Here is a 26376-nt window from a genome sequence, read left to right as displayed (position 1 = left end):
AGGTCGAGCGCTAGTATCGCTCGCGGCGCCTGTTTCGTTGCCCGCTTGATTACTAGCTCGTTAAGTTGTAGGAGAACATCTTGGGTGCCGAGGTGTTGCCTAAAGCCATACATTGTCTCCGGCATCTGGTCGGTGGCATCCAGATGTCGCTGCAACCGCTTGAGTACCATACGTTCCATGACCTTCCCCACGCAGGTTGTGAGGGATATCGGTCGCATGTTGTCTTTGTGAGGTGTCTTCCCAGGCTTGGGTATGAAGCGGACTTCTGCCTCTTTCCATTCCGGTGGGAGTTTGCCAGTCTCCGAGACCCGGTTAATGTACTCGAGCAGCTGTCTGCAGGCCTTGTCCCCGAGGTTGTTGAGTAACCTGTAGGTAATGGTATCGGGTCCTGGCGCGCAGCCCCTATTGCTCTCGGAGATTGCCGCGACCGATTCGGTGTCGGTGAATGGTTTGTCTATTGCTTCGTTGGTAGGTCCTGCACAGTCCTGAGGTGCAATGTCACCCTTCTCAGTTTTCAGATATTTGGCCTTCAGGTCGTTGATGAGTTCATCGGCACCATTAGTATAGTTGTTGAGGGTGCGCATGAGGCTTTGATTAGTGGCGCTTTTGCTGCTGAGAGGGTCGATCAGGTGACGGAGGAGAGAACACGTCTTCCTGGTAGACAAGGTGCCCTGCAGACCATCACATACGCTCAGCCAGTTCTCTTTGCACAGCTGGGCCGCGTATTCGGCAGCCTGCTTGTTGAGTGCATGGATGCGTCTGCGAAATTTCCTGTTGTGCCGTTGTTTCTTCAACCGTCTGGTGAGGCTGTGTCGAGCTTCCCAGAAGTGGGCAAGCCTTGCGTTCACAAAGGGTGTCGGTAGTGTGGTCGCAATTTTTTGGGTATATTTCGCTACCAGCTCGATTTGCTCCTTTGCCCATTCCCCATACGGTCTGGTGCTGTTCATGTTCTCTTCTTCATCATCTTTGTCGAAGCTTGTCCCAGTCTGTTAGCTTTGCTGTTCCCATTCTTGCATTGAACATGGGCCCGCTGATCGTGACGTTGAGTAAATCGTGGTCCGACCCCAGGTTTACCCCCGTGTTCTGCCACGACACGTCTAAGGTTCCACTCAGCAGGGTAAGGTCTGGAGTGGTGTCTCGGGATGTACTTGTGCCCATGCGGGTGGGAGTATCTGGTTCGTTGAGGAGGGCTAGGTTGTGCTGATCCATGAGGTTCGCCAGCACCCTGTCTCTCTTTGAGTAGAACTTGTAGCCCCATATTGAGTGAGGTGCATTGAAACCTCCTAATATCAATAAAGCCCACTACCTAGCAAGATAGAAACGGTGATTCTACAAGTGACGTCAAAATGACCGCAGCGCCGGCCTCTCCAGTGGTCGGCAGCGCGGCCAATATGTGCGGCTGGGTTCCCGGACGGTGCTGTAGCGCGTACCCTCACTAGGGTGGGCCACATTAACCGGCTAATCTCCACACCATCGTTGATGCGTTCCGTGAAGGAACAAGAGCCCGTGACAGTGTCACCTTGCCTTCTCACTCGTTTTATTAAAGGGACACTGAAGTGAATTTGTCAAGCTCCCGTTTTTGCTTGCACTGCGTAGACTGGCTCAAATTAGCACACTTTTCATCGTTTATCCGGTTGACAAATCGGTAATTATTTTACAAAGCGCGAAAGAAGAAAAACTACCATGCGCGGTTTGCGGCGGCCGCACCAACTAAAGCTGTGACGTTGGGAGGAGCGGGCACCGTGATTGGACGATGCCCAAGGTGAGCAACCAAACAAGTTTCGGTTTCGGTTTCGGTTCTGTAAAACACAACCGGTGGCGTTGTTGGATGGGCATTCTCAATAACTCAGTAATCATCGTACCGCGCTTCTGCCATGTTGTCAGCTGTAAAAATGCATAAAGATAAGCCTCCCAGGACGGCTTGGAATCGTAGCATTCACTAGCCGAGGCCTACGCAGTACATGGACGCCCTCCGCGTACCCGCAGACGCCCAAATGTCATGCGCTTTTCCCCCATATTTGGAGCTTGCCTCACTCATGCCTGTACCGTAAAAAGCGTGTTCGCACCAGGCCAAGGGTCTGTTCATTCTGGCCTGTGCCCACTGCCCGCAAGCAGTCGGTGCTTATGGCAACAGCACGCCAACGAGAACTCGCTAGCGCGCCAGTGCCAGCCTGCGCGCGTTCTGTGAACTAGTTCGTGGAGCCATGAACGTTGCGGCCCAAAAAAAGGTGAACTCAATGTAGAAAACATCGGCAGAAAACGAAAAAGTTAACTTACAAAAAAAAAGCACGTACCCACGGGGACTCGAACTCGTGACTTGCAAAACACTTGCGGCGACATACCTAGCACCCCAGACCACTCGGCCACGGGACTTTTTTTTTCTTTATTACATGGGAAAATACGCTCAGACGTTGCAGTACGACGAATACAAGCAAACAAAAGAATACCCTGAAGTTATGAGAAGCAAATATACATCAAAATTCAGGCAAACACACACAAGCGTTCAAAAGAGGGAACCAGTCAGGTGGTTGTCAAGCGAACTATACACACTATGTACAAATGCCACAGTTTCTCGGAAATAAGACTTAGTTGATCTTGGTGGCTCAGCATGCCTATCACATAAGCGGCATCGCCACAGACTGTACAAACCAATCAACACGAACATGTCATAAGGTGGCTCACCAGGATAGTCGAATGGCAAAAATCGGATAGAGAAAGGCGTAATATCCATGTCTTTTTTGAGCGTTCGCTGTAGAATGTCCCAGAAAAAGACAGCATCTCTGCAGTCTACAAAGCAGTGATCAATTGTCTCTGGTCGAGTACAGAGCCGACAGTCTGTCGACCAAGCTATAAACAGACCCCGATCTTTCATCCAAGTTTTAACAGGGAGCGTGCCAGTGTGTAATTTAAAGAAAAATGTTTTAACACCTGGCTGAACACACATTTTGCACACTCTATTGAGGACATCCTGGTACGGACACTGTAGGTACAGAACACGATATAAAGGTGTGGGGAAAAGCCCAGAAACCAGGGCATCAGAAATAGACTCGCGCGTACCACTAAATATGTACTCAAGGCTAAACCGAGCCTGTAAGAAGCGAATTGTGTCAACCACTTCTTTGAGGAAACCTCGCGGGCTTCGGGCTGCGTCCACAGAGAGCGAAGACACCACAATATCTGGGAGAAAATGTGCAAGACGTATTTGCAGTACAGCTTTCAAAAAAATTCCCTCGCACTTCCCCGAGGGGGAGAGTGTGTAAGTGCGAATGCATGGTTGTTGATTGCGCGATTACGGTGGATATCGTGATCTTGGAGTGGAGAGGAGGCGCCCAACACCCGCAGTCACTGAGTGGAGAGAGGAGGAGGAGAGTAGTGCCCGCCGTTACGGCAAGGGCTACACGAGCGCCCTCACGCGTCGGAATGTGGAGCGCCCGCTACGCGAGCGAGAGCTCTCCCGCCCGAAGTGGAGAGGAGGCGCCCAACACCCGCAGTCACTGAGCGGAGAGAGGAGGAGGAGAGTAGCGCGCGCCCATCTCCCCCCGTTGCTAGGGAAGACGAGGAGGAAGACGAGGAGCGCGCGCACCCGCAGCTGTTGCTATGCGGACGACGGCGGCGGACGATTCAGGCTCGCTTAAGAAGTGCATTCGCACTTAAAAATGATGTTGAACATCTCGAAAGTAGAATAAACGAGAAAGAAGCTGCCAAAGAAACAGATGAACAAGCCCAAGTCCCCCTCGCACAACCGGAAGAAAAAGGTCACTCGGCCACGGGACGAGCAGCGCCGGCCTTCGTAATATAAGGTATATATTGTACAACAAGTTTACACTTTTATTTAGTTTTGGCATTTCAAACAGCTTGGGTGACTATTTGTTGTATTGCGCTCGTGCAGTAAGCGTCCCCCGAGTTTCCACAATAGCTCACGTCTAGCAATTGCATTTCGTAGACGGAAAAGCGTTCGCAGATGCGTAGTCGTGCTGCTGACCGCTGTGCTTGTTCGCCCAGCGCAAAAAAAGTGCTTCCCGCACCCCATTTTTACGCTGTACGGTAAAAATATCAGTTGATTTTATTTCCTTAGTACCTATATTGAGTTCGCTGACTCTTCTCCCGCCTTCAAGAGGCCTTATGTTTTCCTACTGGCGTACCAGTCAGCGAAGCGTCGCATGTGCGCTTGTGCAGCGCTTGTGTGAAGCGACCTTGACTTGGAGTTAGATACAGTGTACAAACTAACCAAGTAAAGAAAGGCCCATTCTTCCATTCACAAACGTGTCCTGGCTTCGTTTCAACTGAGCGAACGAATTGCGACGACCCGTCGGCGGCCGGCGGACGAAACGCTGGGCCGACTGACTCTGTCTGAAGGCCGGGGAGCCGTGCAGTAGCGCAGCCAATTGCGAGCTCGGCTCCTCGCGACGTCACACGAAAACGCCGCAGAAAATGGGCGAGCGTAAAGAGAGGACGACAGCATTTTCGAATTAATTTTTCTACTAAATAAAATCGCGTAAACACGCCCAGAGTGGTCGTAACATGGCCTGGGGACTCCGGACTACAATTTGCGCTAGTAATCCCGCAATGTTTACATATCACTTCAGTGTCCCTTTAACAGCGGAGCTGTTGTTACTGGCCGTAGGTCCGATGTTCGTGCGCGCCGAATACTCCTCGCGAGGAACGTTATCGCGTAGGCGTCGCGCAGCTGTCGCGTTAACCCCTCTACCACGAAAAGACACGTGATAGCGGCCACGGCAACACTCGAGAGGAGCGTGCGCATGCGCTCAGTATCGCACAAGAGACCTCGCGCGTAACCGGCCGCGGATAGTTCGCGTGGCCGGGGGAGAGGCCGCGAACAGAGAGGCAGGACGTGCAACTAAAATTAACCATGTGTCTCTAAATGTTTTGTAGTTTCTTATATAATCGCCAGTGTTTTGCGTTTTTTTTTTTCTCCAGAAATTAGCGACAGTAATTATATTTTCCACTTTCCAGATCCTGCCATTATAGTCGTTCTTCCGTGTACGTCAGTGAGGGGTGGGCCGGTGGGTACTTGAGGCGAGAGAGGCGGTAATGAGTAGTTATTTCGTTGTAGCTCAATAGGCTATCTCGGGCTGATCTGGCTCCGTGAGAGGCTACACAGGTGGGGCACGCCCGGGAGGTGAGTGCTCGGGCTGTCGTCTGTGTCACCTCGTTACCCCCAAGCCCAGTGTGGGAAGGAGTCCAAATCATCTCAACTTGGAGAAGGTTTAGGGCCTGGGGTGAGATGGTACCCGCGTCATAATTTCTAATGGCCGTTTTCGATTCAGAAAATATGATTGAGGGTGGTTGCCGACTTGCAAGGGCTGCTGCGATTGCCGCCTCTTCCGCCGTGAGCGGTTCTGCCGTGCGAATCGTGGGAGAAGTGAGTGGCGGATTGTTTTGGGCGTTGATGACTGCTGTAGCGAATGCATTGCGGTGTCGATATTGAGCTGCATCGAAATACACGGTGGCTGGACGTATCGGGTACTTTTCTGCAAGCATTTTGGCCCTGTGCATCTTGCGGCTCGGTGTGCATCAGGGTGCATATTTCGAGGGAGGCGGGGGGGTTTTGATGGAGAGCGCAGGGTGAGGCGGGGCATATCTTCGGCGAGAGCGCAGGTAGTGCGATAGGACGTCGGTGAAGCAGGGGTGAAGTGGATGGAGAGTGGCCGTCGTAGAAGCCGGGCCAAGCTCTCGGGCCGCAATATGTGCTGCCTCTTTCCCAGGTAGTGAGGCATGTCCCTGAGTCCATACGATGGTGATTGTAGGTAGGTCGGGAATGGCTTTGAGGATCTTGAGCGCTGTCGGAGGTACTCTTCCCAGCAGGCAATGTCGGCAGGCTTGTTGAGAGTCGGTGATTTTGGTTACATGGGTGGTGGTTGGGTGAGTTGCCATTGCAAGTTCGAATCCCCAAGTATATATTCTTTTTTTTTGTAAGGTGCTTTTTTCGCTTTCAGCCGATTTTTTCTATACTGAGTTAATTATTTTTTTTCCGTAACGTTCATTAGTCCACGAACAAGTTCGCAGAACGCGCGCAGACTGACACTGACGCGCTAGCGAGTACTCGTTGGCGTGCTGTTGCCATAAGCACCGACTGCTTGCGGGCAGTGGGCACAGATCCGAATCAGTAGACCCTTGGCCTGTTGCGAACACGTTTTTTACGATAAAGGCATGAGCCGTCCTGAGAGGCTTATCTTGGGCATTTTACAGCCGACAACATGGCAGAAGGGCGGTATGACGATTATGGAGATATCGGGAATGCCCATCCAACGATAACATTCGGATGTCAAGCATGTTGTTTTACAGAACCGAAACCGGAACTTTTCTGAAAGCTAATCTTGGACAGCGTCCAATTACGGTGCATCTCCTCTCGACGTCACAGCGTTTAGTTGGGGCGGCCACGCATGAACGTTTTTCTTCTTTCGGGCTTTATAAAAAAAATACCGCCTTACACGCAGAAATATACGTTGAAAAGTGTGCTGATTTGAGCCAGTCTACGCAGTGCAAGCAAAAACGGAAGCTTGACCAATTCACTTCGGTGTCCCTTTGAGCTAGCAAACATTTTGTTGCTATTCGCGAATAATTTAACTCATCGAACTCATCGAACCGGTTCACGATGTGACTTAGTCGAACCGCAACTGAACCGGAACGAAATAATTTCACCCGAACCATAACCGAATCGGTATTTTTTTTTTTGGTTCAACACACTGGCTTACATTTTATAGGCCGTCACGACTACTTGCCACTGCTTTTTGCCTTCTCCACAAAAATACTTCTTGTACCATCAACCGGCCGCGGAATGAGCACCAGCAATACCCAGCATTAAAACACAAGCGCGATGAACTGTCCCCAACTGGCGCCGATTACAGACCAATGCGTACTAGCACGGCTCTTTACTACAGACCACATCCCGGACGCTATCAGCGACAGTGGCAATTCTGCAGAGACCAGTCGAACGTTCTGCAATACGGAGGGCTGGTCTGTACTAACACGCATAACAAGCTCAGTAGCCCTACCATCACATCGACCAGCCCGGCACGCCGTGCTGTCCAACCGAATGCTGAAGGCCCAGATCTGGCTGTCCATCAGGGCGGCGCGGGCAGCAAACGACCACGGCTTCATTAGGTGCTGAAAAAAAACCCCTTTGACGTCAGACTTGCTTGTCGCATACATTAGCTTTTATTGAGTAAAGAAAGTGGCCAGGATATGCAACAACTGCCTTGGTAAACGTTTATTAATAAATCAATAGTAGCTCTTATCTTCGTTCTGTTTATTTTAGTATACATTATAGGGCTATATTTTGCGAAGCTCAACACTGCACCTATGGAGACGACTTCCGGACGGGGCGCCGTAAATTGCCGTACTCGCTGCCCCTAACAACTTGGAGGACTTAATTGCTTTAGCGGAGCGGAGATTGGCTGCATAAAGCGCGATTGGAGCGGAGATGATAAGATGATAAATTTTGTCAACCTGGACCAGCGCGAGTCTCTTGCAAAAAAAAAAAAAAAGAAACTGTGCAGTTAGATCTATAGGCTTGCAAATATTAGTCAAACCGGTCATCTGGTTAAACCGTCACGGAGCGACTCGGCCTTGGATGCCGGTGATGCAGATACGTGAATTTCAAGAACGGATAATCAGTATATCCGGGTTTAAAAGCAGTTCGTCTATTGAGAGCACTGCCGTTAGGCGATTGCCGAGAATACATGGATGGTTCGAAGAATTGTCATACAAATTTATCCTAGCCGCAGAGTTCGAACCTTTTCAATTCGTTTCCATTGTGATGCGGGCGTAAGCTTGTTCAAATTTAAGCTTGGTGCGTAAGGAAACGAATTTAACTGCCATAGACTTTGTGTGAAATCTTTACTTGTTCACTTGAGGTACAAATGTTTTTCAAGTTACTTTGCCTAGACATGTATCTACATAAGGAAACTTGACAAACGCCTTCACATAAAATAACTGCAAATTTTATTGAAGAACTGGCAGTGATCAATGCATGCAATATGATTATGCCGAGTGTCTATTCAACAAGTTACCTTGCGGCTTGATTTCAGTATTATACATGTCATTGTACAGAACATTATTTATTTCGTGTGCCTTACGTTTCTGTATAACGGCATGTATAAAGCAGAAATCGGGCCGGGAGGCAACTTATAGAATATCACTGGCCTCAAAACTGGCCAGAAAGCCAGAATTCTGCATGATAATAGAATGATGTCCACTTATAGGCATTCTCATGGCAACACGCTTTGCCAAGCATTGTCCACTATTGGCCTTCCAGAGATTGGCCAATTCTCGGCTTATCACCTTTCCCATACACCAGGCAATAATGCCGGCCGAGGTATTGCCAATCTCGGACACATTGGCCACTGATGATTTGCCATGCTTGGGCCTGGCACTTTCTGCTGCTTATGATGCCCGGAAATTTGTGGAATGCAAATTTCAAGTTGTTTGCAGCATCCCACTGAATTGCAAGAAATACTACGTAGGCCAGACTGGCCGTTGCATAACGACCGTCTGCGCGAGCACGCCAATGCGCTCAACGGGTCTGTGTGCGATCGCCTAGCTGCACATTGCAAAAATTGTGGCTGCATGCCGTTGTTGGAGAAATGCAGCATCTGGGACGGATATCGAGAGCAGAAGGCACGCGAAATTTCCGCGGCGTTTTGCATTGTCCAGTACGGTGAATATTGTGTTAGTGCATAAATAGGGTTACCATATTCCTGGCGGTGGAAAAGGGGACACCCCAGCGGGGGGGGGGGGGAGTGGAGGAGGGGGGCGTTTTGTATTGTCCAGTACGGTGAGGGGGAGGGGGGGGCGAGTAGAGGGCGTACAAAAGACAAAGGGTTGAGATTAGGGGAAGGCATTTTAATGCGAGAACTGCTATCATTTAAAATGCTACATTTTGCACTACGCCCAATTTTAGGCCAAGGGTACCCCACTCAGAGTACAATTACGCGCATTAATTTCGAAGGTACCGCTTCAGCTCTTTTGTTGGTGTATTTTGTGGACGATAGAAGTTTTTAAAGCAAGACTTCACCCAGCAACACTCGGTTGCTAAATTCTTCGAGCGTACGGAAAGTCAGCCGCACAAGTAACACTGCACGCAATGCTGACAGAATGTTGATGTTTACGCCCAGTTTACAATGAAAAAAAAAACGCGCTCCACTGAAGCCATGATTCCAGGAAAACACAGGGACAGTTCCTCGACGCAAGAAATCTCAGCGCAGCGTACATCCCCTGTTGTCGTCTCTTTAAAGAATTGCACCCATCTTCCAGAAACCGAAATATCGGAAGAGTTTGAATCTTCTTGCTTCTTTTCAATGTTCTACTTGAAAATTGTCCACTGGTAAAAAAAAATGCCTCTTCAAAGTCGTCTTCGGCAAGAAACTTCAAAATTCTTCGGTGAGAATAGATCTACATTTTACACTCTTGGTAAACATTTTTAACGTACTCAAAGTCATACAGTCGAACACGGATATATCGAACTCCAAGGGGATCGCGAAATAGTTCGATATATGAAAAATTCGATATAAAAATATGGGCTCTGAGACCTCACCTATGGCGGACGATCACTTACCGATCGTCGCATTCAAGAATGACAACTAATTCCGCACTCACGACGCAACAGGACGCTTTATTTCCGTGAAAAAAAAATCGCTGATCTTGGCCTGCTTCTTCGTCCTGGAAATGAAATTAAATACGCTGGTCTCGATCTTCTCGAGGCTGCACAACTAGAAAATTCCAGCAGTACGCTGCGCCTTCGCACACCATGCACAACACGCACGCAAAAAAAGAACAGCGCGCACGTACCACAAGAACTTTGAAGGTAACAATTCCAAGGCTCTCTGAACGGACTCCAACAAAGCGCTCGCGATGGTCATCTCCGAGAGAAACAGTGATCTCCGAAAGGTGCGGGACAACTCGCCAAACAGCAGCAACAGCAGCAAAATGTAAAAGGAGGAGGATGCCGTCAGCGCCTTCGTTCCCTCTTCCCTTTCCCGAGACGACATCGGGGGAAGACAGACACAGAGAGAGAGAAAAAAAAACTCTTTTTTCGCAAGCCGGGAACGTACGCAGCTGAAAAAAAAAGGACGTGCGCAGTCGAGGCATCCCTACCTCGCACTGTCACATTTTCTGAGCGTTCGGGCTTGTGTGCCTAGAGAGATTTAGCATACCGGGCTCCGTCCGCTAACCCTACGGCGGCCGGTAGCGGGGCCCGACTGGGCAAGCGCAAATTCGTTCCGGTAGGGGGGATTAGTTCCGCGAGCCAGTTTTCGCCATGCCCGCGCATTCCTCCACATCCTCCTCAACCTCAATCGGGGGTGCAGCGACCGCCGAAGAGCACCTTCCAGTTCGCGCGGCGTTCGATATACCCAACCTCGGGAAAAATACGGTTCGATATAAACGTACGAATTCCTATACTTTTACACAGAATTTTGAAGGGGATAATTTATGAGTTCGATATAGACAATAATTCGATATACCCGTGTTCGATATATCCGTGTTCGACTGTATTTGTAAAATATGCTTGTAACGGGCCGGCACACTGTGTTTTCACCAAATTGCTTAGCGTCAATTTTGAAACTTTGAAGTCCTGCGAAAACGGGACATTGCTGTTTACTGGAAGAAAAAATTGGCCGCGTATCTGCTCCTTTCATGCAAATGTCGTCAAAAGACGATAGTCTTTCTAGACATTTGCCAAGGAAATTCTGCCCCCCCCCCTTGCTTTCCCGATCACCTCTCATGCTGTTCCTGTACCGTCGCGCTCATCCCAAGGTAAACACACTAAAGGTTTGCGCAAGGCGATTTGAATTTACTGCGTTCCACTGCTATAGGCCGGGTTCCTCGATGCCAGCGCTGCAGTACGGCGGAGACGCGAGTGAAGGGAGGCGGCCGACGAGAAGGTTTATAGAACCGCGTGGCCGTGTTCCACGTGCGTTCCAAGCAGAACGTGGAACGTAGCGAGTGGAACCTTTCGTTGCTGTTGCCGCGTGATTTTTCATATGTCGCCAGGAGGCGGCGGTTTTCTGCAGTAGATGTAGAATATCATATGCTATCCAAAAACCAAGTATCCATGAATTTTTTAATAAAGGAACACTGTAAATATCCCTTGTGTACTTATTTCCTGTGTGATATTTGCGTTATGTCTTGTTCTTGTTCAACTAAGTTGACAAGTATGAACATATAAACCGGGCTTAGACGTTTACATTTGGCTGTGCATGAGTATATAAGACTATTGCGCAATATCAATTTTACTTTGGCCGGGTGGCTGAATCGAGTCACAGACAGACAGACAGACATACAGACAGAACAAAATTTCTGGGTTTAAGTAGCCCAAGAAAGGCTATCGTCTTTAAAAGACGGGACGCCAGTAGCGGACCTCAAAAGCGGACTCTCCGGGCCTAAACGGAACGTCTGGTCAGTCTGTGCTCCAGGCGCCTCGCTCCTCGAAAAAGAGATTCCATATCTGTCGACTTGACACGCGTGTTCCGTTCCCCTTGCCCAACATTTTGATTTTTTACGGTTTTGCCTTGTTCCTACCCACTCCTTTTTTTTCGCGTTGTTTTGGTGTTCGACCAGCATGTATAAAACTGGCGGCCCGATGCAATAAATTCATTTGGTTGGTAGTAAGCGCAAGGGTTTGCCTCGTGTTCGATCTCTCCCGTGTGTGGCGCTGCCCTTTTCTTACAAAGACGTGCACTTTGGAGCTTCGTTGGTAGCCATCCGTTCGGAGTGAATGGGCGCATTTTTAACGAATATATCTCCCCAACTGGCGCTTCATGTCTTTTTGGAGATTTTATTTTGGAATCCCTTACACTTTTATCGCAATAAATGGATTACGAAGTTGCGCATGCTGCAATAAATACGCAATGCCGAGGAAGAAGTAAACCGTCAAAGCAAGTAACAATTCGTCGTCTTTTGCGGGGCACGGTGAAAAGTTTTCGTTTCTTCTCGATACAACTTCACTTGGCACAATTTTTGTGTTGAAATACTGTCTTTTCTCAAACATCTGTACACAGTTTCCGCTGCCTATGCTTCCTGAGCACCCAGACGACGAACAACAAAAGATTCACTGCAGCCATGGTGTGGAAAAGACCGGAGTAGGATCCCATCTTGTCCCTGAAGCACCCTGAAAGTATAGGATACAATGAAAAATTCCCATTGCAAAACACCAAGTGGGCTAATTATCGTGGCGAAAAAAATCAGTTATATGTGCGCAGTGCTTGCTCTTCCCACTGATTATAATGCTGTTACTACAGAGTCGAATCAAACCTGAACATGCGACCCCTTCGGCTTACCCGCATTTTACAGCAACCGATCATGAAGAAAAATTGGCTATGCTTCGACACCGAAATTTTTCGTAACGTACCAAACGGTTGTCGACCTCAGAAGCGTCGCAGGGAAGACAATAACAAAATGCCTTCAAAGATCGCAAACATTCACTGCAAGAACCTGTGGGCTTTGCAGCAGATACTGTTTATTTATCATGTAGCATTATATATTGAAGTAATAAATAAAGCTGGGCGAGTTGGTAAGTGTTCATTGTGAAACGAAGCGCGAAGAAACAACGACAACCACGAAATACAACGGGGCGGAGCGTTTCGTCTTGCTATATTTGTTCCTCGTGGTTGTCGTTGTTGCTTCGCGCTTCGTTTCACAATGAGCAATATACATCCAGTGAGTAGAAGAAATTCCTCGCGGCACTTACGTCTGCTTACGTGCTTTCAAACCGAAAGCCTGGTTGTACTTATCGAAGACTTCTTTACTGATACATCGCAATAGCGCCTTTTTCTTCGCTCATTTTTCTTTGTCTTTTAGAACAAATTACTTAAACAGGCAGCCCGGGGATTTTTAACGCGACAGCTTCCACTGAATCAGAGTTCCGCGCTGCTGGGGCGCACCAGCTCGACTCACGTGCCGTACCGTTCACATTTCTCTCAGTTGCACTAGGCCAACTCTTGTTATGCCACTGGATACGCGTGGAGGTAGCTGGTGGTAACGCCCTCAGCTCTTACTCTGGAGACCCGTGTTCATAGTCCTAAGGAACTGAGATGTATTTTTTTAAAGACGACAGACTTTCCAGTTTTGCCCAATAGCAAAAAAATGACCTGTCTGTCTGTCTGTCTGTCCGTCCGTCCGTGTGTCTGTCCGTCTGTCTGTCTGCTTGTCTGTCTGTCTGTCTGTCTGTCTGTCTGTCTGTCTGTCTGTGCCTCTCTCTCATTCCGTCGATACAGCCTCACGATGAAAAGTTACAGCCTCACGAAGCATATATACGCGAGACTGTTATAAAGCGCTAAAACTAGCAAAATGCACCCTACATATCGACATTGTCCAGCAAAACGAAAACAATATGCATGTTTGAGGCGAAACTCAAGTATACAACTGACAGTAGCAGCTTTCAAAATTTCCTAATTAAAGGTAGGCATTGAATTGAGTTTGCAATAGAAATAAAAACGCGGTAAAGAAACAGTGTTAAAGACAGGCGATATATAAGCCAAAAGTTAGCAAAAGATGTCTCTTCGAGTTTCTCCAATAACATTGGAAAGAAAAAGGTCTTAAATAATGGCGTCGAAGCAGTGCGAACGCGAAAACATTTAATCGATTTGAGCAATTCAGTGACTACTCCAGTGATGTTACGCTAGTTTGCAATGTGTTTTAAGGCGATTTCAGTGACGATTTTTTTATTTTTTCACAAATTTGTCGTTGCTAATGTAAGAGATTTGCTGGTCAGACATGTAATCAATCTGATAAATTTAGCCCTGTGAAATTTCCAGGGCGTTGGCACAGCAGACGCCAGCAAATCAACGGGGAAAACAGAGTGGGCAACTGAGAACTTCTTAAGAAACTTTTCTCGTTAAATATTTGCCCTCATTTGCAGAAAAAAAAAAACTGAGAACACAGTCTACTTAATCAAGACTCTTATGTTGTGAGGTCAATTGATAGCGTTTACGACTAGGTTGAGGGTCCCTTTAAGGCCTTGCAATGCACCAAGCCTTTGACACACCAGATATGTTGTCCTATTAGCACCCTTAAAGGGCCAGTAAACAGTGGGAACAAATTTGCCTATATCGATAGATTAAGGTGCCGGGAATCCATCCAAAATCACCGTTATCGCAACTCGCAGTTCCTTAATAAGGAAGCGAATTCCAGAAACGTGAAAACGGGTGCTGACGCCCCGCACGCTTTCGGGTACTACGGTTTGTGACGTCACAATATTTGGGCACGGCGAGACGAGAGCTCATTGGAGACGCATCTATAAATGTATTTTCCTAAAACGAACAGTTCCGAATTGGTTGAGCACATGAAATAAATGCAAATAAAAGCTTTCCCTGAGCTAACGTAATTGAAAAAAAAAAAAACGCAGGCTACGGATTCTATAAACTGCGAGACAGGCTGTTCCCCTGACGCTTGCCAGCCATCATGCTTTCAGTGTCGTTTTGGAAAAACATTGGTGCGCAATTAGCGAAGTCAATAACCTACCACGGTGAAGGCGCGAGCTTCTGCAAACAATATTTCCGGCAGGAAACGGCAAAAGGAACAAGATGCACTGCCGATGTTTAATCGACTCGCCTGAGTTTCCAATCCGTTCTCTGCGCGCGGATGTTGCTACCAGTAAGGCGTGCCCGCGCGCGGTTCGAACCTTATCGCCCGTGAAAGGTTAGGGTACTTACTGCATTGGGTTATCCGACCGATTCGAACCTGTGCTCTTCCGCTTGCTGAGAGACGCTGTTGATAAATAATCCGTAAATCGGGCGCGCATAGCTCTACTGTTGTCATATTTCGGCCGGGTGGAGCCGCTCCAAAGTTTGGCGACGAAGACTACTCGCGACGGCCGCGGGAAGCGAGTGTGTATTTCACGCCAGGTTGGCGCGTCGCGCGAGAGAAGAGAATATGAGATGGGCGTGATCGCCAGACGAGGTTATATGCAGGCTCCCGCTTGAGAGACGCCCAGCGCTGCTTCGTTCGCGGCCGGCGTGAAGTCTGGGTGTCCGGTGTAGGCGGGCACAACGGCCGCTGGAGCGGTGAAAAGAATTTCTCGTTCGGTCAGTGAGAAATAATAAAAGCAAAAGCCAGGCTCCTCGGGCAAAGAAACGTTCTCGGTGGTCGGCCATGGCTTGGTGATTTAACAGCTACCGTTGCCAGCCTGAGAGCGCCTAGCGCCAACTGTTTACTCTCTAGACCGCACCGGTGCCTCGCTCAAATATTTTACTTGATGTCTGCGTCACGAAAAAATGAAAGGGTAACGGGAGAGAGAAATGCCAGCTTTCTTTGCGAATTTCTAAAGAAATAACGCATTGTTGCTCGTCGAACAAAAGCAGTGAGTGCTACGAATCGTATTATCTTTCAGTTATAAAACATTTCATTCAGCTTTTAGTGGCTTTTTTAAGTAGTAAGTACGGCATAACAAAATGCACAGCGCTACCAACATGAAGCAAAAGTTTTGAAAAAAAAAAAACAGTAGAAAAGGGTCATTATTGCCACTTCTCGTGTCCAGTATCATCGTTCAGACGACGAGGGGAAAAAAAGACCTTTCTTGTTTTAAAATTCCCTCCACTCAAGAATTTAGGAAGGGTTAGGTGTAGTTTATTACACTGAAGAACATTCCGAAGCTGTTGTTCTATCTAACTTGAAACCTGCACAGTTGACGTCATAAATATAGATAAGACATAAAAGGAAAAAAACTGAAAGTGACCTCATGTCTTACCGATCAAAGGCGGTAGCAGCAGCGCGGTCGCTCCCTCGCAAAAGAAGACTGCTCCTATCATGACGGGTAGCCTCTGCATGCCGAAGTCGTTTACCAGAACCGGGGTTCGAAGACCAATTCTCGATCCCAATGTCGCGCCCATTAACACCGAAACAATGACCATTGCAGTGAGCTGGCGGAAGTATGAAAGCAGCTCGAAGGCCACACCTTGGAGGAGAAACCCTATGATCATTACAGATTCGAGTGATAAGAACCCAGAGTCTATGGCTAGTCCTGAGAGAGGTCGGAAAAATGTGTCACTTGCGGATAGCGCGTAAAGAAGATAAACAGCGTGTGAAGGCGCTATCCCGCGGTCACTCACTAAATCCGAGGATACGACAATGAAAACAGGCTGCGCATTTACAACGACTGAGAAGCTTAAAGCATCAACCAAATATGTGAGCGTCATAAAAGGACTTAGGGCATTTTTTACAGCGTAGAACGATATGTTTATTTTAAAAATTTCCCACTTCGATGTACGAGCCCCACAGCTCTGATCAGGCATCGGACTTAAACCTATGGCGCGTGATGTTTCTGCGCAGGCTACGCCAGTTGCGAGAATTTGTGGCTCATGGTTTGCTTCCCCTGTTTTGCAAATTCCATACTTTTCTACTCGAAACTCAGCACTAGTATTGGCCTCAGTGGCGATAGGCTCGTTCAAATCCCTGTTCTGTTCCGGGCGTCTTCGTTGACGTAACCATGGCGGGCTCCTCAAAGCCAAAGCGAAAGGGAAGGCGTTCATCAGGAAGGCTCCGTATAGGAGGAATGTGCCACGAATGCCGTAAGTGACGCGAAAGAAATCGACGAGTTTGGGAAGAACCATGGTGTTGATGCCACCGGCTGTGAACATGAGGCTGCATGCTGTCGTTCGTCGCTTTTCGAAATGCTGGGCCACTAAGATGTTGATGCTGATATAGAGACCGCAAATGGCCACACCTGTAAGTAGGTAGAAAGGCAAACAAACCTATTTATACATCATGCACGCAAAGCATCGCTGAGTTATAGCACTAGTATTGAATAAGCAAGGCTTGTGAGGACCGCAACAGCCCTGTCTATAACACTCGAGCAGCGTGCCGTGGTCTGCACCGGCGACGCCTATCGGTGGCACCGATGCGACATCGTGTTCGAGATAGCGTGCATGTGCGCGTGCGCGGCCACCCTGTCATGATCAGCTTGTGTTTGTCAGAGGTTTTGGCTGCCGCCGTTACAGAGGATGCTTTGGCCGCCGGGGGCGCTGTTGGCGGCGCCGCTTGTGAGGCGCGCGCAGAGCGGGCGCCGCTCGGCGCGCGTGGCTGCCGCGTCATTGTTCCTGTCGTGCGTGTGCGCCCGGAAAAAACTGCCACGTCATGGCTCTGTCAAACTGCTACGTGTGATGGCGCGTTGCGGGCTGCGAGTTTATGCGCCGGTTGGGTAGCTGGTCGACGGCGGCGACGGTTGGATTTCCTAGAGCGGCTTTTATCGTTCAAGTGGTCATTCATACTTTGAGGTCAATGGGCGCAATGAACGGAGAGTAAGCGGAGGGTCGTGCGGGATGATGTTGCGTATCTCGCGCAGAAGGAAAAGAGCTGGGGCGGTATTCCCGTGTTTTGTCCCTTGTGTGTCCCCTTCAAAAGTGTCTCTTTTGAGCGAGCCCTGATTGGCTAAAAGCAAACACCCGGATGTGACGCCATGCAAGCACGGTGGAGCTATAGTGAGAAACTCTATGGGGAGAGCTATGAGCCGTGGCTGCACGGAGCAGACGATTTGGAGCAGACGATTTTTCGTCGCCTTATTGTTGGTTCACTCGCGGAACAATAAACACATAAAAGATACTCTGATACGGTTTGAGTTCTTTAAAATGCGTTTGCAAGAACAGTTACGGTATTTGAATCAAAGGCCCACTGCTTAACCGGAAGAACGTCACGATGAAAAGGACGCTAAAGGGACGTTTTCAAAAGGGACAGTTACGAGAATACCGCCCCTGCTGGAGAACTGCATTGTTATATTGATAACTGTATAATATGATACAATATGGTATAATGTGATCAATGTTACAGAGATAAAGATAAAGTTTGTGTCTAATCATTCCGTCGACCTTCACAGCCCTTGAGCGAAAACCGGCAGTCATCAGGCGTCGTATAAAAAAGCCCCTAGGCGCCTCCGGGAAATAAAGGCAGTTAGGGCGACTCAGAGGAAGATTTAGAATTAGGCGATGACACTGCGAATTAAGCAGGATGAAAAAGCGAATTAGGAATAATGCTAGTGAATTAAGAAACATCAGAATGAAGTAACCGGAACAAAAGTGAATTAAGAAGACACGGGAAATAACAAGAATCAGTGCGAGTTAAAAAGGGATTAAATTAGGCGGATTTCGGAGAGAATCAAGGTAACTTCAAGTTAATAAAGATGAATCAAACTCAACTGACAGATGTCAAGGTGTGCTAAGATGAAACCAAATATATTAAAAGTGAATACGAAGCGATTTTAATTGTTAGGATTCAACACAATAACAGTGAATAAAGTAGTGAAATAACTTAGATACATTTAACTAACATGAATTCATACGGACCGAAGTGAATTACGAAGACATAGCAGATGGAGAGGAATCAATGCGCATCAAGCGGAATCAGAGTCAAATAACTTGAGTCAAAGTAAATTAGTGCCGGTCAATGAGTGACTTCACGTGTAGCAAAGTGAATTAATGTGAATTAAATTAAAATAAAATAAATTAGAAAGCAGACAAGAACTTGAGAGGAATTGATTTATTTTGTTTTAATTTTCATTCATTGTCAATTTACTGTCTTGTGTCATACTTGACGTTGGTCGTTTTTAAATCACCAGGTATTGTGTTAACTCACTTTTTTTCATTTATTTCACTCATTCATTCCGTTCAAGTCACTTTGTTTTCTCACAATTAACATTGATTCCTCTTAATTTGCTATCCTTACTTTCTAATTAAGTCGGACGTTTTAAATGCAGAGCATTTCTTTAACTCACGATGTCACCCGTTCTAGGCGTCCGTTGTAGTCCGCATCGCTCTCAGGTGCGCCCTGTCGGCGCGATCGTGGCGTGATAAGGGCGAGTGTCGGCGAGGCTGGAACGCACTCATCGCCGCGCTCTCTCGTCAGCCCCGCTCCTCCTCGCCTACTCTCCACTCGCATCGCGCGCTCTCTCCGCGGTCGGTTCGCGCCCAACAGGTGGGGGCGCGCGCGTGGCGGGATCAACAACATCTGTGGTGTGATCGTGACGTCAGCATCGCGCGCGCGTGGCGCCATCGTGGCGTGATAAAGGCGGGTGTCGGCGAGGCTGGAACGCACTCATCGCCGCACTCTCTCGTCAGCAGTTGCCACAAGTGCAACAACATTAACGTAACGCAAACTACTTAACGTCGTGCGCCCCCAGAAATGCTCTGCATTTGATCATGCCCCTCGCGAGGGGGATGTTTCTTCCATCAGGAAAATGGCTTCCGCTGGCAGGAATCGAACCCGCGTCCTCGGGCACAGCAGCGCAACGCCTTACCCCCTCAGCCACCGCAGCATTTCTTGCATCAATGCGGTCACGCTTCAGAGACCGTGAACTCCGCTAGGTCTTTTTTATTGGCATTGCTGTCTGTTAATTCAATTTTAACATGGACTGCATTGTTCCCCAAGTTGTTTATTCTGATTCTTGTCAATTCAGACTAATTCTTCTTAATTTGTTTGTCTTTCTTACGGATTCATTTCGGCCCATCTCAGTTCACTTTGGTTACTGTTGATTCAATTTTTTTCAGCTTAATTTACATGGATACACGTTAATTCACACACTGACCCACCCTAATTTACTTTGATTAAAGTTATTTGACTCTGATTCCGCTTGGTTCGCATTGCTTCCTCTCCATCTGCTTTGTCTTCGTAATGCACTTCGGTCCGTATGAATTTAGTTGGGTTCATGTTAGTTCATTTTATCAAAGTTAATTCACTACTTTATTCACTGTTATTGCGTTAAATCCTCACAATTTAAATCGCTTCGTATTCCTTTTTAATACGGTTGGTTTCATCTTAGCACACCTTGACATATGTCAGTTGAGTTTGATTCATCTTTATTAACTTGAAGTTACCTTGATTCTCTCAGAAATCCGCCTAATTTAATCCCTTTTTAACTCGCACTGATTCTTGTTATTTCCCGTGTTTTCTTAATTCACTTTTGTTCCGATTATTTTATTTTGATACTTTTAATTCACTAGTATTATTCCTTATTCGCTTTTTCGTCCTACTTAATTCGCAGTGTCATCGCCTAATTCTAAATCTTCCTCTAAGTCGCTCTAACTGCCTTTTATTCCCTGGAGGCGTCCAGGGGCTTTTTTATACGACGCCTGATGACTGCCGGTTTTCGCTCAAGGGCTGTGAAGGTCGACGGAATGATTAGACAAAAACGTTCTCTTTATCTCATTTACAGTGATCACATTGATCCATTGTATCATATAATACAGTTATCAATAAAACTATGTTGTGCTCCTGCAGCTCTTTTCCCTCTTTGCGAGATTCGCAACATCATCCCGCATGATCCTCCGCTCACTCTCCGTTCATTGCACCCAATGACCTCAAAGCATGGCCACTTGAACGATAAAAGCCGCTCGAGGAAGTCCAACCGTCACCGCCGTCGACGAACTACCCAACCGGTGCATAAACTCGCATCCCGAAACGCGCCATCACACGTAGCAGTTTGACAGCACCATGACGCGGCAGTTTCTTCCGAGCGCAGATGCACGACAGGAACAATGACGCAGCAGTGACGCGCGCCTCACGAGCGGTGCCGCCAACAGCGCTCCCGGTGGCCAAAGCATCCTCTGTAACAGCGGCAGCCAAAACCACCGACAAAGACAAGCTGATCATGTCAGGGTGGCCACGCATGTGCATGCATGCACGCTATCTCGAACACGATGTCGCATCGGTGCCACCGAAAGACGTTGCCGGTGCAGCCCGCGGCACGCCGCTCGAGTGTTAGACAGGGCTCTTGCAGTCTGTACTATACCCCCAATATCCTTCGTAAAATATATAAACTGGCCACTTCCATTCTCCATGTCGAGAATTTGAGGATATCACATTACGTTGAAGATCAAATATTACAACTTACAAAGCTCTGTTAGAGTTTTCACAGGTTCGCATTGATGCGGAACCTTGCTTTGCGTTCATGTCATGTCTAGTGAAGTTTACACTTGATTTTACATAGAGAAGAGCCAGCGATCCTAAGAACATTGATAACTATTCATTATAATGAGTATTGTGCAATAATTACGCAAAGGTGCTGCAGATTTTGACAGCGTTCCTTTTCTGAGTGGGTATTTACGGCAAATGCGTACGCCCGGTTAAATGCCATGGTATCGTCTAGGGAAGCTCTGAACTATGTGGTAGTTCATTATGGGAGCATATCTTGTCCATAGTTTTGTGTTTAAAAAATAAGAAAAAGCAGGCATGACCCAAGGTGGTGTGTTTTACTTCTCCTATTTGGCACAAAGAATAGACAAACATTATTTCTTTTAGCTTTAAATTTCCTCACAGTTGCTTTTTTTTTTTCAAGAGCATTTCGTACAGTCACCCAACCAGCCACTGTCTGGGCAGCCAAATTTACTTATTGTGTCCCTAAGTAAATAAGAATTTTGACTAAGGAATCATGATGATTATGACTAGCGGCTTCATCATTGTAACGGGGTGGCGTTGCACAGCGACCTTAGTAGTAATGCCACTTTACAATCACCTCGCCATTAAAACAACTGTTATGGGATTTTTGTGCTTGTCTGACTTTTTTGTTTGGATGTCTTCCCAGATTGTTCTTTGCTCTTTCCCTACCAACATTCTAACTTTTTTTACTAACCTCTACTGCTGTCCAATTCAGGGAACGAGAGAGAGAAGGCTCTTTATTGAAAAAGCAGAGATTTTTGCCGGCGTTTGCTATCGCTTACATGCTTCTCTGCTAAGGATCGAAGATGTCGAAAAAAAAATGCCCTAGAAAGAAGTGGGCAGAAAAGAAAACACCTCCGTGGCTTGACGTGCTTGACTGACGATTTTTGAGAATGTGCCGCAGAATTCACAATGTTAAAATGCGACCAAAGTCCTCCAAATAAAATCGTTTTTTATGGCATGACGCTGCTTTGAGGGACAAATTCATGGTACTAGGATAGCCTTGAGAGTTACCGGCCCTTGTTGTAGGCGTTCAATATCTAAAAAATCTTGATGCCAAGTAGGCCGCTCATTCTAATAATGGTTTGTACAGAAGAAGAGTTGTAGCAGTAGGGTTGGTCTTCAGTCCGAGGCGACAAAGGTAATTGTCGGTATGCGCCGAGTTCAGCTGTAGGCGATGATATAATGTTTCTGGGCTACGAGGGAGCTGTCTCGGAAGTCTTGATTTAAACTTTGGGTCAGTTGCGTGCAAAAAGACTTGGTTATTTGGTTGTTTACACCATAGCTGGTTTCTTTCAGTTTCTGCAAAGCGATGAGCCACAGTAGAAGCCTCTGTTTTTTGTAAAGAACACTTTACGGTATTTCTTGTGGTTAAAGCCCAGACGGGGCGCTTCATCGGCTCTTTGGTTTTCAATAATACCACTACGGCCAGGTATCTATTGCCATTTTATACAGTGTCCAGCAATGCAAGCGAGGTGGTGGCGCGTATGGTGGCGGGAAGACCTGCTCCTCCTTGACAAAACTTCCAGAGCTGCCTTGGTGTCCGTAAAGATGCTCCACTGATGCTGCTCGTGGCGTAGGATGTCAACAAGTGCTTCTTGAAGGTCATAGAGCTCAGCCGCTCCAGACGAAATGAAAAGATTTCACCAGTAGGTGCCACGTAAATTCCAGATGAAGAGCTTTGCGGGAATGACGATCCATTCGTAAATATGTGAGTTCTAGCAGAATGCATTTTATACGTGTGTTCTAGCACGATATGTAGTATTTCCGTCTGGGGCATTGCGTTTTTTAGGCCAATTCCGGGAATGTGACACTGAATTTGTAAGGGAGTAACGTTCCATGGAGGGAAATGTGGTGGCATTATGTGTGTGGGCTGGCTTGAAATTAACACAGGTATACTGCCAATTGCTTGGGCGAATCCATAGCTCCAGCAGCTTGAGGTTACCCGACTTAAATAGTGGTTCCTTGAGTGAAGCCGATGCCTCAGGTGCACACGGAGAGCCTCCTGTTTCCTAACCACGTCAAAAAGCAAACAACGTGCATCTGCAAGGGTTCCGACGCTCGAAGATCCCTTCGGAAGCCCAAGGCAGACGCATAAGTTGTTGTTCCTTGCTGCCTCAAGACTCTTCTTCTCCTTTGTGGTATTCGAATAAGGATAGGTAGGCTGTACCCCAGCATACCATCCACATAGCTGTTGCGCAGCATAAGCATTAAATGGTAATCACTGCCGCAGCGTGAACCCGCAAGACATTTCAGAACCTGAGTTGCCGGAGAAATGTGGGCCCGTAACCATTTAACCTCTGCTGACCAGGTCAAGTTGCGGTTTATTACAATTCCAAGAAATCTTTGAACTCGTGCAATGTGTCCAATTCACTTTTAGATGTCTCCCTCACCGAGGACTGGACGGATACCTTTGCAATATGTCACATGGTTTCTGGCTTCTTGCCGCAACCTGCGCACAGTTCTTCCTGTACCGGCTCGCGGATAAGCGTTTTTGTCCACAAGCATCCCGCTCGGGCTTCACAAAGCAATGCACTCGCTTTGGTATTATCAAATACCTTCTCCATCGCGACCTCACGCTTCCCGATTCGGTAGATATCCAAGGACTTATTTGTGTTCATCCTCTTTTTCAAGGTCGTTGTCTCTGATTCTTTCGCTATATTTTTTATTGTCTTGGTCACTTCCCCTGCGCTTCCAGGTTACATATACTTTGTCCTGGGCCTTCTGGTTCTTTTACTCCACTGTGTGTCCACGCTTTTCATGTAAAGATACCTCAACACTCAGGCCGCCCATTTCTGGTCATCAATATATTTATGTCGTTCTTCAAAACATATTTTGATCTGTGCTTCTCTTACTTCAAAGGAGGCCCATCCAATGTCTCCCTGTACTCCTTCATTTGTTGTTTTATTGCGGACTCCTAATGTTAATCGACCTACAGCCCTATGATTCACTTCTAGCCCTGACTGATTTGACTCACACTACTGTGTTTGTAAAGGTGAGTGCTGGTACCATTACACCCTTCCAGATTCCTCTCACTACTTAATATTATATCCCCACAGTGCTCTGTGCTTCATGATTGAGGCGTTTCTTTTAGGGGCGACGCCCCTTAAGGGCTGGAGCTGTTGGCGTATCCTGTCGTCGTCGTCATAATCGTCGTCTCATGTAGTCACGGTACTAAAACACCGGGAAACTCGCTTACACCTCGCGCTAGAACGTATCGTGTGCTAAAAAACACCGGGACACGGGTTTACGCTTCGCGCTGGAGCGCTTCGTAATGCGTATTTAAAAGCACCGAGGCACTCGTTTACGCCTCGCGCTAGAGAGTGTCGTGCTTCAAAGGCAGGAGACTTTTACAGCAAAGCTGTATGCCTCTGCACCTCCAACAGTTTAATCTCCGTTGGCAGAAACGCCAAGGACCCAATAATACACTTCTATACTGCATGCTTCGCCCCTCCCCAGGTTTCACGTTAGTGGAGGTGGCCCGGAATTTTTTCGAAAGAGAACTGCCAGTATTGTAGGGCATTTTTAGGCGAAGTTCAAGGTGACGTCTGCAATCGGCAGAGAGCTGAAATAGAAATTAAACTCAATTTAGATAGGCCTGATCTTCGTTCAGTCATTAGCCCAGATATTTGTATTTCGTTACCCATGGTAATGCGAAGGCAAGATAACCGCTGGTCATTAAGGGTAACAGAGTGGATCCCTAGAGAAGGCAAGCGCTGCAGGGGGCGGCAGAAAGTTAGATGGGCAGATGAGATCAAGAAGTTTGCGGGGATAAATTGGTCACAGTTGGCACAGGACCGAGATAATTGGAGAATAATGGGAGAGGCCTTTACCCTGCAGTGGGCGTAGATAGGCTGGCGATGATGATGATGATGATGACCCATGGTATTGTTGCTTGTTTAACGAAAACCGTTTCGTTACGGGCGTCGTAATTAAACAAAGAAAAATCCCACCTCCCCTCGCGGGAACCCCTGTATAGATGCGGCGCATAGGGGGTTCACGTTGCAGCGTTGGACAGCGGGGGAACGGCGCTGGAACGATGGAGCGGAGCGGCGCAGGCACCGCGTTTTATTGCGCGCATAACGGCGAGGGGACGCGCCGGCGCCAGTGCGTCTGCCGCGGCTATGACGCAACACAATCCAATCCAATTCAAGCCAAGCCAAGCCAATCCAATCGAATCCAATCCAATGCCCCTCGCGAGAGAGTGTTCGCTATCGGAGAGGAGAGGGGGTGAGCGGCAGAGAGCGAAGCTGGCGCGGCGAGGAGAATGGAGGAGGGGTGGACGCCGACGACAACGACGACGGCGCTGACGCCTGATGCAGGGACAAGGCGGGTGAATGAGATGCGTTCGCATCTAAAAACAGAACTTCCGACTTTCCTGTGCTAAACTCTAACCCCAGTTGAGTGGCTTCTCCCCCGCATATATCTGTGCAGACACTGTTCACTGCCTGGTGGCAATATTATGTCACCTGCTAGCAGGTAATAATATACTTGATTTTGGTGCACCAGATAAAATTCAAAGAAAGTTTTGTATGACTAAAAGATGAATTTTGTAAACATTAAGTTATCACTTCCTCGCCGCAATTGATTGTTTCAGACTTAAGCTAGACAAAAATTTGTCATGATTTGTTATTTAAGTTTCAATGGCCATTTAAACTTCTGAGATAGTCTTATTTCATCGCTTAGTTATCAGTCACTTTTTTCTGTAATATATACCCACAATTGAAGCTCGTGATTCTCCGCAGGTTAATCTTCAGGCTCGCCAGATTGGGGCGAGAGGTTTTAAGTGGTTATGGTTGGCGTAGTAAACAGTTGCTGCACATGCTACGTGCTTATGACAAAAAGTACATCTTTTTGTCACCGTATTTCCTTCATTTTATTTTATAAGCTACTTCTGCCGCAAGTAGAGAACGGAACTGCTTGATTTACTTGTCGCAGAAGATACCTTTGCTAGTTTCTGCTTTGCATTTGGTGCGATTGTATTTGAAGTGGCTTCCGAATGCATTTACTGTTACATCGGAAAGATAGCCTGCCAATGCTCACGACATCAATTGAGTTACGCTGCTCAACCACGCAACGAATCCTTAGACCAAGAAATGTAAGCGAATCTTTTGAGCCAGTTTCAGAGTTATTTATTGCGCGAGGGCACTAATACTTGGCTGGGATACAGATACTTCGCTTCCACATAATCTAGGTACTGTACGAGCTTGTTGACTCTGGCCTAAAAGCATTTCTGACTTCGAAAATGGCTGAAGAGGCTATGACAGATTGCGCCTAAACAATTTATATGCATAGCACTTTATTGAACGGGAAAGGCAAGTGCTGGTTGAAATGGATTCTGAAAGCTACACCTCGCCACCCAACCCTGCAAAACATCTCGAGGGTCCAAAGGATACAATGAAAATGCTCCCAAAGATACCGTAGCATACCAGATTGGTTCATCAAAAGTCTGTTTTGCCGGAAGAACAATCATGATGCCAGTTTTAAGACAGACGG

The 26376-nt window shown here is 47.4% G+C and overlaps 1 protein-coding gene across 1 annotated transcript in view; it reads right to left on the bottom strand.

Moving 5' to 3' along the window:
* Positions 1–10518: 10518 nt before the first annotated feature.
* Positions 10519–26376, bottom strand: part of LOC144147131 (monocarboxylate transporter 3-like) — a 36118-nt gene continuing 20260 nt past the window's right edge. The window contains exons 3-4 of the mRNA XM_077679204.1: positions 15707–16681; positions 10519–12130 (exon numbers count right to left, since the gene is read on the bottom strand). Coding sequence (XP_077535330.1) covers positions 12003–12130; positions 15707–16681 — 1103 coding nt within the window. The 3' untranslated portion in view covers positions 10519–12002. The remainder of the gene's footprint in view (positions 12131–15706; positions 16682–26376) is intronic.

Source organism: Haemaphysalis longicornis, unplaced genomic scaffold (assembly GCF_048455015.1).
Source record: "Haemaphysalis longicornis isolate Haplotype H1 unplaced genomic scaffold, Haemaphysalis longicornis Haplotype H1 scaffold_7, whole genome shotgun sequence".
Lineage (NCBI taxonomy): Eukaryota > Metazoa > Arthropoda > Arachnida > Ixodida > Ixodidae > Haemaphysalis > Haemaphysalis longicornis.
Note: the sequence above shows the minus strand (reverse complement) of the source record. Positions and strands in the feature narration are given on the sequence as shown.